The 12,525-nt window shown below is 45.7% G+C and overlaps 1 protein-coding gene across 2 annotated transcripts in view; it reads right to left on the bottom strand.

The window, feature by feature from the left end:
- The window catches only part of FAM131B (family with sequence similarity 131 member B), a 51,259-nt gene that overhangs the window by 13,733 nt on the left and 25,001 nt on the right, over positions 1–12,525 (bottom strand). For both annotated transcript variants that reach the window (XM_039518374.1, XM_039518364.1), the window contains exon 2: positions 965–1,074. In XM_039518374.1, coding sequence (XP_039374308.1) covers positions 965–1,074 — 110 coding nt within the window. The remainder of the gene's footprint in view (positions 1–964; positions 1,075–12,525) is intronic.

Consider the following 12,525-nt stretch of genomic DNA (forward strand, 5'->3'; position numbering starts at 1 on the left):
TTGTACACTGGCAATGTCAGATATTTTCAAAGAGGATGAATTTGTCAGGTTCTTATTTCAGGGCAGTAACAAGTGCATAACCCTCTGTGGGAACCGCATTGCCCTCGGACTCACTCAAAGGTGAGCTAGAAAACGAATATTTCAGTCGAAAATGGTTCTATAACAGGCTACAAAGCCATTCACTCCTGAAATGATTAAATACATCCACACAAAGCCAATCTTCCTTCTGCAAACGAGTTCCAAGTGTCCCCTTCTGCCCCTATAGTGCTAGTTCATTGAGGATCTCCTTGAGTTACTTATCTCCTGTTTGTGGCGCAACTCCCTAAAACAGGAGTTTCTGGGAGTTACACTCCACAGTTGAAGAAATGCTGAATCAAGATGCAATTCTTATATATTGTTATTTTGTAATGTGTAAAATTGTATGTGCTTTGTAAATTAACATGGCATGGCTATTGAATAAAAAGAGCCTTGATCTTTTTGTTTAATGTGAAAGGTCTTGTGATTGCATGCACTGGACATTCCAATAAAGAAAATTCATGTGTTAAGTTACAGAAGCTGCATCATTCAAAACAAGAAATGAATCAGCACAGGAGATACTGTCCAATAATTTAACAGCAGTTAACCGTGAATACCCCCTAAAAAATGCAACGAGAGACTAAAATGCTCTTTGTTTCCCCACAACAATGTAGATCTGTTCTATGCCAGGGCCTCCCATCTAAGCCAGCACTCAAGCAATTCAGACTGAAATGGTTTTCAGACTCACCCTGAGCTACTTTTCATGTTCTACTCTAGGAACTGAAAATCAAAGCTTTCACTTCTGAAAATTGATGCCCCAAAGTCTCTAGTGCAAGGAAAACTTTTGTGCCTTTCCCAGTTGAGGTTGGTGACCCCAGACCTTTTATATGTATTCAGTGGGGTTGAGACTTTCCAGTCTTCTCCCCTTGGGCATAGGATGGGCACTCACCTCAGTGGAGGGTCGGTGGATGCTACTGCCATGCAATGAGCTGGTGCTGTCCATATTGATCTGGTCCACATCTTTCAATCCCTTCCAGTCCACTGCAATCACCTCATTCCCTGCCAGGACAAAACATCCAGTCAGGATTTCTTGATTCCATCACTTTAAACAGTGCTCTAAGGGGTTCTGCTTCAGAGTTGAGCAAAGGAAGGAGTGTGTGTCATAGATTCATAACGCTTAAAGCCATAACAGGCCATTAGATCATCTAGCCTGACCTCTGTATATAACAGACCATTCAGTTTCATCCACTGTATTGAGCCCAATAACTTGTGTTTGGTTAAAGCATATCTTTTAGACAGGTATCCAGCACTGATATGGGATGGAGAACCCACCACTGGTAGTTTATTCCAGTGGTTAATCACCCTATTACAATTTTGTGCCTTATTTCTAATTTGAGTTTGTCTGGCTTCAACTTCCAGCCATTGGTTCTTGTTCTGTCGGTCTCTCGATTAAAGAGCCCTTCAGTACCCAGCATTTTTTTCATGTGAAGGTAGTTATCAACATAATCAAGTCACCACTCAGTCTTCTTTTTGATAAGCTCTCTCACTGCTAAATCTATCACTTTAAGGCATTTTCTCCAGCTCTCAAATTTGTGGCTCTTCTCTGCAGACTCTCCAATTTAAAAAATGTGGACATCAGAACTGGATACGGTATTCCAGTACTTATCTCACCAATGCCATGTACAGAGGTAAAACCACCTCTCTACCAGAGTTGGCAATTTCCAGGGAAAAACTAGTTTAGGACAGGGTAAATACTAGCTTAAACCTAGGTTAAACTGTAAAAAATAATGGCATCAGTGGCCAGCAAGTTCAGCAAGCACAGAATGAATCTTTTCAAACTTTGAATACATCCATTCAAAACTGAGGAATAGGTGCGGTCTATCCACTACAAAGTTGGTCTTCTGCTATAGGATGCTGCATGGCCAAGTGGACCTGGACTAGTAGTTTGCAACTCTGCATGCTTCTGATTGCTTAATGCTTCAAGCCTGCAACTCTGCATTATTGTCATTTTCATATAATCAAATGTTTTTGACTTCTGTTTATATAATATTGAAAACTGAAATGAGTCATGACCTGTACAACTTCCTTGAGAAAATACCGAACCAGAATGTATACAGACATTCCAATGTTCAGGATTATAATTATGTATATTAGTATTACACTCACTGCAGATTTACATTTTGTTTGTACAACTCTAAATCTACAAATCTACTGCCTTATGTCACCATAACTTGAATATGTAACTAAAACTAAGTGGAATGTAGTGTGCATTAATGAAACCGTTTTTAAAATAGAAAATGCCTTAAACTGGGACTAATTAGTTTCCCCCCCTGATTTTATCAGGTAAAACCCACTTCTGGTAAATACCATGCCATCTCTGCTTCCTACTCCTACTCACTACTTCCCTGTTTATACATCCAAGAATTGCATGTCTTTTTTTCCCACAGCAAAAACAATCCATTGATCAGTTGTCACTTCCACTGATTTAGAATCTATAATTTACATTTAGAATCATGTTCAGTTGCTTGTCCACTGTGATCCCTAAATCCTTTTTAGAGTCATTGCTTTTGAGGATATGGTCCCCCATTCTTCAGGTATGGCCAGCATTCCTTGTTCCTAGATGTATAATTTTGCATTTGGCTGTATTAAAACACATATTGCTTGAATTGGCCCAGTTTACCAAGTGATCCAGATTGCTCTGTATAACTGCCCTGCCCTCATCATTTACCACTCTGCTAATCATTGTGTCATCTGCAAATTTGATCAGCAATGATTTTATATTTACTTCCAGATCAGCGATGAAAATTTTGAAAAGTACTGGGCCTAGTACCAATGTTGTAAAACCCCACTAAAAACACATGCCAATTTGATGATGATTCCCCATTGACTACTACTTTTTGAGATCTGTCAGTTAGCTAGTTCTTAATCCATTTAACGCGTGCTTTGTTGACATTGTATAGTGCTGATTTTTTAATCAAAATGTTCTGTGGTATTAAATCAAATGCCTTACAAAAGTTTAGGAGCCTTGTCTAAGTGCAGAATAAAGAAAGGTGTGAATTTGAAGTGCAATAGCTATTCCATACTAAGTTCCTGTGTGGACCTTCTTATTATACACTGAGGGTTTGGCTACACTTGCAGGTGTGCAGCACTGGGAGTTACAGCTGTCTTCGTACAGCTGTGTAGGGAAAACACTGCAGTGTGGCCACACTGACAGCTACCAGCGCTGCAGTGTGGCCACATTTGCAGCATTTGCAGCGCTGTTGGGAGTGGTGCATTATGGGCAGCTATCCCACAGAGCACCTCTTCCCATTCTGGCGCCGTGGGTTGTGGGAAGGGGGCGGAGGGTGCGGGTCATTCTGCTTCCTGTCCCAACGCCCCGTGATGCATCGCTTCACATACCAGCAATCCCTATTTTTCCATCCACGTTTGGCGCCATCTTGCCTATTTCAACGGTTTCTGTGCAGCGCAATTTCTGTGGGAAATGGAGCCCGAACTGCTGAGGAGTATGCTGACGAGTCTCGCCAGCACCTCACGTTTGGCAGTTGAGCTATTCCTTAAGATCCAAAGTGACAGTGAGGAGTCCGACGATGATAGCGAGTCGCGTAATGCGTACGACACGAAATTGCTTGTGGCATTCACAGACATGCTCAGCACCGTGGAACGCCGATCACATCGTCATGGAAGTCTAGGATGATGAGCAGTGGCTGCAGAACTTTTGGATGAGAAAAGCCACTTTCATGGGACTGTGTGCTGAGCTCGCCCCCACCCTGTGGCATAAGGACACAAGATTGAGAGCTGCCCTGCCGGTGGAGAAGCTGGCAACTCCAGACAGCTACCAATCGGTTGGGAACCAGTTTGGAGTGAGAAAGTCAACTATTGGAATTGTGTTGATGCAAGTTTGCAGGGCCATTAATCGCATCCTGCTAAGAAGAACCGTGACTCTGGGGAATGTGCAGGACATTGTGGCTGGCTTTGCCCAAATGGGTTTCCCTAACTGTGGAGGGGCGATAGATGGGACGAATATTCCTATTCTGGCACCACCCCACCTAGCATCCAAGTACGTTAATCGGAAGGGGTATTTCTCCATGGTTCTCCAGGCGCTTGTGGATCACCGTGGGTGTTTCATTGACATTAACACAGGCTGGCCCGGAAAGGTGCATGATGCACGCATCTTTCGGAACAGTGGCCTGTTCAGGAAGATGCAGGCTGGGACTTTTTTCCCAGACCGGAAGATCACATTAGGGAATGTCGAAATGCCCATTGTGATCCTTGGAGACCCCGCTTACCCGTTAATGCCGTGGCTCATGAAACCGTACACGGGGAGCCTTGACAGTAGCAAGGAATGGTTCAACTACAGGCTGAGCCGGTGCCGAATGACTGTGGAGTGTGCTTTTGGCCGTTTAAAGGGGCGCTGGCGATCTCTGTATGGGAAGCTGGACTTGGGGGAAAGCAGCATCCCCGCGGTTATAGCTGCGTGCTGTACCCTCCATAATATTTGTGAAGGGAAGGGTGAAAGATTCAGTCAGGCATGGACCTCTGAGGTTCAACTCCTGGATGCTGAATTTGCACAGCCAGAGAGCAGGGCTACTAGAGAGGCCCAGCACAGGGCTGCAAGGATTAGGGATGCCTTGAGTGAGGAATTTGAGGCTGAAAACCAACAGTAATGTTTGGTGCCTTGCACGGGAGTGAAGTGCAGTGGTTACAATGTTAGTAGGAATCTGTGTTTGCTAAGCTGATTTGCAGTGCCTGTTTCTTTCCTGGGCTAAGGTATCTTTGACTTTCTGCAATAATAAAGACACTTTTCAAAGCCAAGACTTCATTTATTGAAAACAATATAACTTTATTGAAAGACAGACAGACACACAAGTTTTTGGGAACCTAAAAGGGCAGAGGGGTGGGGTGGGGAACTGTACAGTCACAGGTTTGAATATGTCCTGTCTGGAGTGCTGTGCAATGACTGCTGCACTTCAGGATGGCTATACTGCATGGTGAGGGGGGTTGAGTGCAGAGGGTAAGGGTCGTAGTTCTCAGGGCTGGTTGGTGAACATACAGGTGTTGGAGGCAGCTGGTGATGGTGGTAAGAACCTGGATGCTGGGGAAGGGGGTTTTGAGCTGACATGGGGACACAAGGGAAAGAGCTTTGGGACAAGGGCAGCGGGGAGGGCGGGCACGGTAGTGCTTTGCCTGCATGGCTACGAGCACCTGGATAGAGTCTGCTTGGCGCTCCAGGATGCTTATCAGCTGCTTTGTGCTTTTCTTCCTGTCTGCTGCATTTCTCTGGCGGATCCTGCTTTCCCTTTCCCTCCAGTCCTGCACTTTTTGATTCTCTGTGACAGAGTGCTGCATAACTGCTTGCAGCATGTCTTGTTTGCTTTTTCGCGGCTTCTTCCAGAGGTTTTGTAGTCTCTCAGTCGTTGATAACACAGGCAGCCGAGATCTCAAGGTTGCATCTGTAAAGGCAAAAATGCAACACTTAACAGAGGCAGCATTGTTTATACCAGATAGTTATTCCCCCACAGTTAAGGAGGGTAACAGTCTTCACAATAGCATAATTTTCCCATCCCAAAGAGAGCACACATAACCCACGGGAGCCCCGAAATGGTGAGTAAGGGGGACTGATTATTTCAGGTCTGCACTGTCCTCAGGGTTTCTGTGTGTTGGGGAAAGCAAACAGCTGCAGGGGGCACCTACACTGAACAGTCTCCCAACCTTTTCCACAGGAGTTTATCCTGGAAGATATTTCACTGCTGCGAGTCACCTGGAAAGCACGGGAGGGTCTTCTACTGCAACGCGGATTCCGCCCTGGCCCCTATGCAGCTTGCCTGTGTCTTGCAATGGTCCCCCCACCCCTCGCGGCACAGTGGCGCGGATGCGTTAGCCTGACTGGGACAAGGACCACAGTGGCTCTCCCAAGAAACCTGTGCAAGCGCATGGCCCACGCTCTGGCTGAAACTTTTGCAGAGATTACAGAGGCCGATTACCGCGACGTGATAGACCACATCAATGCGCTGTTCCGCATCTAGGCATGCCTGCATGCAGCCCTAACCCTCCCTCCTCTCCCGAAAAATTTCAGCCCTGAAAATAAAAGCCGCTTACCGGGAACCCGCTCCTCTGCTTGTCCTTCACCAAGTGCTGGCTGCTGCGACTGGCTACCTTCCTCCTGGCTTGAGAAGAGCTCCTGGCTGCATGCCTCCTGGGACTCCGGGGTGTCTCCCCCCACCCCAGTACCCTCACTCTCGCTTTCCTCCTCCTCCTCCCCCTGCTTTGAAGTGTCCATCGTGGTCCTCGGAGTGGAAGTAGGGTCACCCCCAAGTAGCGCGTCCAGCTCTTTGTAAAAATGGCAGGTCGTGGGGGCAGCACCGGAGCGGCGGTTTCCCTCGCGGGCTTTGCAGTAGGCACTCCGCAGCTCCTTCACTTTAACCCTGCACTGCAGCGCGTCCCGGTCATGGCCCCTTTCCAGCATGGCCCTTGATATCTGCCCATAGGTATCGTAATTCCTACGGCTGGAGCGCAGCTGGGACTGCACAGCTTCCTCCCCCCAAACACTGATGAGGTCCAGCAACTCGCTATTGCTCCATTCTGGCGCTCGTTTGCCATGTGGAGCCATGGTCACCTGGAAAGATTCACTGATTGCACTCCACACCTGGCTGAGCAAACAGGAAGTGGATTTTTAAAGTTCCCGGGGCATTTAAAGGGCGGGTCTGACACTTGGTCACCTGAGGCCAGGGCAGTAGAATTCGAACTGATGAGCAGAGTGGCTGAACAGGCATTCTGGGATACCTCCGAATACCTCTGGAGGCCAATAACAGAGCTTTTGATGGCCACACTGGAGGAGCAGCGCTGCATCAGCAGCGCTATAGTCGTTATTCCCCAGGTTGAGGTGGAGTACAACCAGCGCTGTAGCCAGGGAGATGCAGCGCTGTATGTGCCTTGCAAGTGTGGATGGTGAGTGAGTTGCAGCGCTGTAAAGCCACCACCAGCGCTGCAACTCTCCAATGTAGCCAAGCCCTGAGAGTGTCTATGGTTTATGTCTATGAGAGTGTGTATGCATCCGAAGAAGTGAGCTGCAGCTCACGAAAGCTCATGCTAAAATAAATTTGTTAGTCTTTAAGGTGCCACAAGTACTCCTGTTTTTTTTTCTATGGTTTAGGTTTATCTACTGCCAAAGTGGATTAAGCTAAACCACACAAAGGCAGAGTAAGAGTGTTCACACAGCAAACTATTGAGGAATAGCTATTCAGCAATACCTATTGTGCAATATCTATTCCGGGTTTTTCCCTGTGTAGACACGCCCTAAGCATATTACAGTTACCTTGCATTTACTGTGCAGTTACTATGCAGTTACCTTTATCAATACAACTTGCAATTTCATCAAAAAATTAAATGAGGTTTGTTTGACAATACTTATTTTCCATCATATCATGTTGACTGGCCTTAATTATATTCCTGTCCTTTAATTCTTCATCAGTTGAATCCTGTATCAGTTTTCCCCAACCTGCAGTTATTTGGATCATCTTGCTTGCCCTCTTTGAATATTGGCATAACCAGTCTTCTGAAATTTTCCCCATATTCCAAACTGTATTAAAGATGAACATCAGTAGGCCAGAGGTCTTGTCAGCCAACTCTTTTTGGATTTTTGGGTGCAAGTTATCTGGGCCTGTTGATTTAAAAATGTTTAACATCCTCCTTAATTAATAATGGCCTGGAAAGTACTTCATCATTCCCATGTGTTACGAGTCCATCATCTTGCTTCTTTTCAAATACAAAATAGAAATATTTATTGAACACTTCTGCCATTTCTGCATCTTTATTAACATTTTTACCGTCACCGCATAGAAATGGATTGATTTCTAAGGTTTCTAGGAGTTCTTTGGTTCCTAATGTACTTTAAAAACTCCTTTTTGTTATCCTTAGCCCTGCCAGCCATGGATTTTTCCCTGATGTCTTTATCTTTCCTTACACATTTTCTCCACTTTATAGCTTCTAATTTATACTGATTGCACTCTAATTCCCCTTTTTACCATTTGTTATATATTGTTCCTTTATTTCTAAATACTGCCATCACTTCACCACTGAACCCACCTTTTAGCCAAAGTTGTCCTCTTCCTTGACTGTGGAATCATGTCTTTTTGGCCAGCTAAAAAAACTCTTCTTAAAAGCTCCCAATTTTCAGTCATATTTTTCTGTCTAAATTTTTCCTCACGATCAGTTTTGTTCATGAAGGCAGCAAGTGTAATTATATATATCACAATCAAGAAAGATATATATACTGGTTGGGATTGTCTATTTTTCATAGGTTCATAGATTCTAAGGCTGGAAGGGATCATTGTGATCATTTAGTCCGACCTCCTGTGTTACACAGGTCATAGGACTTCCTGTGACGAGGTGTGTAGCCCACACAAGTGCTGACAGGGTTAACGTGGGCCTAAGAGGCAGGGGCGGCTCTAGAAAATAGGCTGCCCCAGGCAGCGCGGTGCGCTGCGCCGCCCTTCCTCGGTCCCGCGGCGGGTCCCCTCTTCCCGCGGCTCCGGTTGAGCTCCCGCGGCAGGTCCACCGGAGCCCCGGGACGAGCGGACCTGCCGCAGGCATGACTGCGGGAGCTCCACCGGAGCCGCGGGAACAGCGGACCTCCCGCGGGCACGGCTGCGGACGGTTCGCGGGTCCGGCGGCTCCGCTTGAGCTGCCGCAGTCATGCCTCCGGGAGGTCCAGCCGAGCCGCGGGACGAGCGCCCCCTCCGCAGTCATGCCTGCGGCAGGTCCGGTCCTCCGCGGCTCCGGTGGACCTCCCGCCGGCATGACTGCGGCAGGTCCACCGGCCCAGCCTGCCGCCCCCTAGATTTGGCCGCCCTAGGCAACAGCTTGGTTTGCTGGTGCCTAGAGCCGCCCCTGCTAAGAGGCCAGTACTGGTACACGGCTGCACCTGGAAGGAGAGCCAGGCTTAATGGAGCCCAACTAGGCAGGAGCAGGCTGGTTAGTATAAAGGCAGGAAGTTGACAGCAGCAGAGGGCTGCGGAGAGGGGAGTCTGCAGTCACTCTCTGGGAACAAAGAGGTGATGAGGAGGATACTCAGGGGAGAGGATAAGTCCTGGGATCCTAGCCCTGAAAGAAGGGTCAACCCAGAGAAGTTGTGGGGAAGAAGGAAGCCCAAGGAAACAGCAGCATGGAATGGAACTGGCAGAGCTTAGCTGCTGGTTCCAGGGTGGGAACCCAGTGTAGAGGGAGGGCCTGGGTTTCCCAGTCAGCCACTGGGAAAGTGGCACCGGACGTGGAGATTTGGAATGGAAGACTGTCTAAGATAGTGTATGGTGGACTTTGTTACTCCAGAAGAGGAGGACTATATATTGACCTGGACAGACGGCTGAGTCATGAAGATGGAGCATTCTGAATCACAAAGAGAGAAGGGCCACAGCCCGAGCAACTAGCAAAAGTGGGTGCCGGACAGGGCGAGTCTCATTCCCAGACCTATCCGAAAGGAGGTGCACTTGCAGTGAGTGAACGCCTTTACCCTGCCCCAAAATAATTCCTAGAGCAGATCTTTTTTAAAAAATCCAATCCTGATTTAAAAACTGTCAGTGATGGAGAATCCACCACAACCCTTGGTAAATTGTTCCAATGGTTAATTACACTCACTGTTAAAAATGTACGTCTTATTTCCAGTCTGAATTTGTCTAGCTTCAACTTCCAGCCATTGGATCATGTTATACCTTTCTCTGTTTGATTGAAGAGTTCTTTATTAAATATTTGTTCCCCATATAAGTTATAGATTATAATCAAGTCACCCCTTGACAGTCTGTCTTTGTTAAGCTAAAAAGACTGAGCTCCTTGACTCTATCACTAGAAGGCAGATTTTCTAATCCTTTAATCATTCTTGTGGCTCTTCTCTGAACCCTCACCAATTTACCAACATTCTTGTTGAATTGTGGACACCAGAACTGGACACAGTATTCCAGCAGTGATTGCATCAGTGCCCAGTTTGAATGTAATCAGGTCATGATCACTGGTCCCCATGGCAACCACAAAACTTCCAGTCCAGCGAGTAATTCATCTTTATCCATCATAATGAGGCCCAAAACAGGTACCTCGTGTTGGGTGCAATACCTTTGTGTTAGACAATTATCTATAATTTACAAAAGTACCCCCTGCTTGTTAGCATATTGATCTCTGTACATTCGAGATACTGTGCCTCTGACTTATCAATATCTCTAAAACAGGTAATGGTGTCTTTAATGTAGAGTGTCACTCCTCGTCTCTTTCACCTACTCTCTTTCCTGAACAGGTTGTTATGTTCATGGCATGCACACAGCAAAGTTAAATAGAAACATAAAATACTCTTGCCAGAGGGTTGCAAAGTAACACTACTTTATTGCTTAACATTCAGAACAATAACACAAAAGAACCACATAACTGAGAGAGACAAAGCAGGCTGCTCCCTAAAGCAGGGAGGCACAATTCACCCCACCTTACTGGCTCTTCGCAGTATTGCCAACTCCACATACCAAGAAGTCACCAGATAAACCCTGAAAAGTCACTAGATGTAGCTATTTGAGCACTCAAAAGGAGTAAAAAATGTCATTAAAAAAATGTCCAGAGAATTCAACAGAGAATTATATATATATCAGGTCTGTCAAGTGATTAAAAAATTAATCTCGATTAATCATGCTGTTAAACAATAATAGAATACCATTTATTTGCATATTTTTGGATGTTTTCTACATTTTCAAATATATTGATTTCAATTACAGCACACAATACAAAGCATACAGTGTTCACTTTATGCTTATATTTTATTGCAAATATTTGCACTGTCAAAAACAAAAGAAATAGTATTTTTCAATTCACCTAATACAAGGACTGTAGCGCAATCTCTTTATCATGAAAATTGAACTTACAAATATAGTATTATGCACAAAAAATGCATTAAAAATAAAACAATGTAAAACTTTAAAGCCTATAAGTCCATTCAGACCTACTCCTTGTTCAGCCAGTTGCTCAGACAAACAAGTTTGTTTACATTTGCAGGAGATAATGCTGCTCGCTTCTTGTTTACAATGTCACCTGAAAGTGAGAACAGCATGGCACTTTGGTAGTCGGCATAAGAAGCAGGCAGCATTATCTCCTATAAATGTAAACAAACTTGTTTGTCTTAACAATTGGCTAAAGAAGAAGTAGGACTGAGTGAACTTGTAGACTCTAAAGTTTTACATTGTTTTGTTTTTGAGTGCAGTTACATAACAAAGAATCCTGTGGCACCTTATAGACTAACAGATGTTTTGCAGCATGAGCTTTCGTGGGTGAATACCCACTTCTTCGGATGCAAGCAGAAGAAGAAGTGGGTATTCACCCACGAAAGCTCATGCTGCAAAACATCTGTTAGTCTATAAGGTGCCACAGGATTCTTTGCTGCTTCTACAGAACCAGACTAACACGGCTACCCCTCTGATACTTTACATAACAAAAAAATCTACATTTTTAAGTTGCACTTTCACGTTCTTTTCTGATTTTACCTTTTTTCCCCTTCCGATGTTCTCACTCTGCCCTCCTTACCCACCTTTATCCCAGTCTCTACTAATCATTATCTCTCTGACCCATTGCTACTTCCATAACTGGTCTTCTATCCTCTCCCAGAACACAGGTATTGCTCAAACTACATATAAAGTTGATGAGACCTTTTTAAAGGGTCAATGGGTCACATAGCTAATTTGAGGGTATCACCTTCCAAATGTGAGCAAGTTGATTGCCCTATGTGATAGACCCAGGCCAGCAGAATAGCAGAAGGCAGATATACTGGCCACTGGATTAACAGTTTTCTGTTCCCTGAGTGACCAGAGCAGGGGCTGCTCCAGGCTAATGAGAACACCTGACTCTAATTAATCTGTAAAGAGTCAGGTGAGGCCATTCAGTTAATGTGACCACCTGACTCTAATTAAGGCCCTGCTGATACTATAAAAAGGGCTAACTTCAGTCAGGCAGGGGAGTCAGGGGAGAGGAAGTGCAGCTGAAGGGCTGGTTACTGAAGACACCCTAAAACATCGTTAAAGGAGCCCTAAGGTAAGGGGGAAGAAGGGAGAAGCAGGAGAGCTGTGGGGAAGTGGCCCAGGGAAATGTAGCAACTCTGGCAGTGAAAGGTTGGCTGCCAACAACTGCTACCATTAGGGTCCCTGGGCTGGAACCCGGAGTAGAGGGCGGGCCCGGGTTCCCCCCAACCCACCACTACAGGAACATCTCCTGGAAGGGGAAGTCAGGTCCCTGTCAGGACAGGAGGCTGAACAGAGACTGTGGGAGTTCCCTCACCAACCTCCTTGCAGCCTATGATGAAAAGGGCTCAGTAGACTGTAACCCTGGCCCTAGAGAGAGAAGGGCTACATGGAAGGTCACAGTGAGCCACTGAGGCTAGCATAAACCGCCTAGAAGCGCAGGACCCACAGGAGCAAGATCAGAGCTCTGCCATACCTGTTAAAATGATGAGCAACCAGAAAATGAAAAGAAAATTGAGTTTATGACCTTTTTTGT

The sequence above is a fragment of the Mauremys reevesii genome, linkage group 1 (assembly GCF_016161935.1).
Source record: "Mauremys reevesii isolate NIE-2019 linkage group 1, ASM1616193v1, whole genome shotgun sequence".
NCBI lineage: Eukaryota > Metazoa > Chordata > Testudines > Geoemydidae > Mauremys > Mauremys reevesii.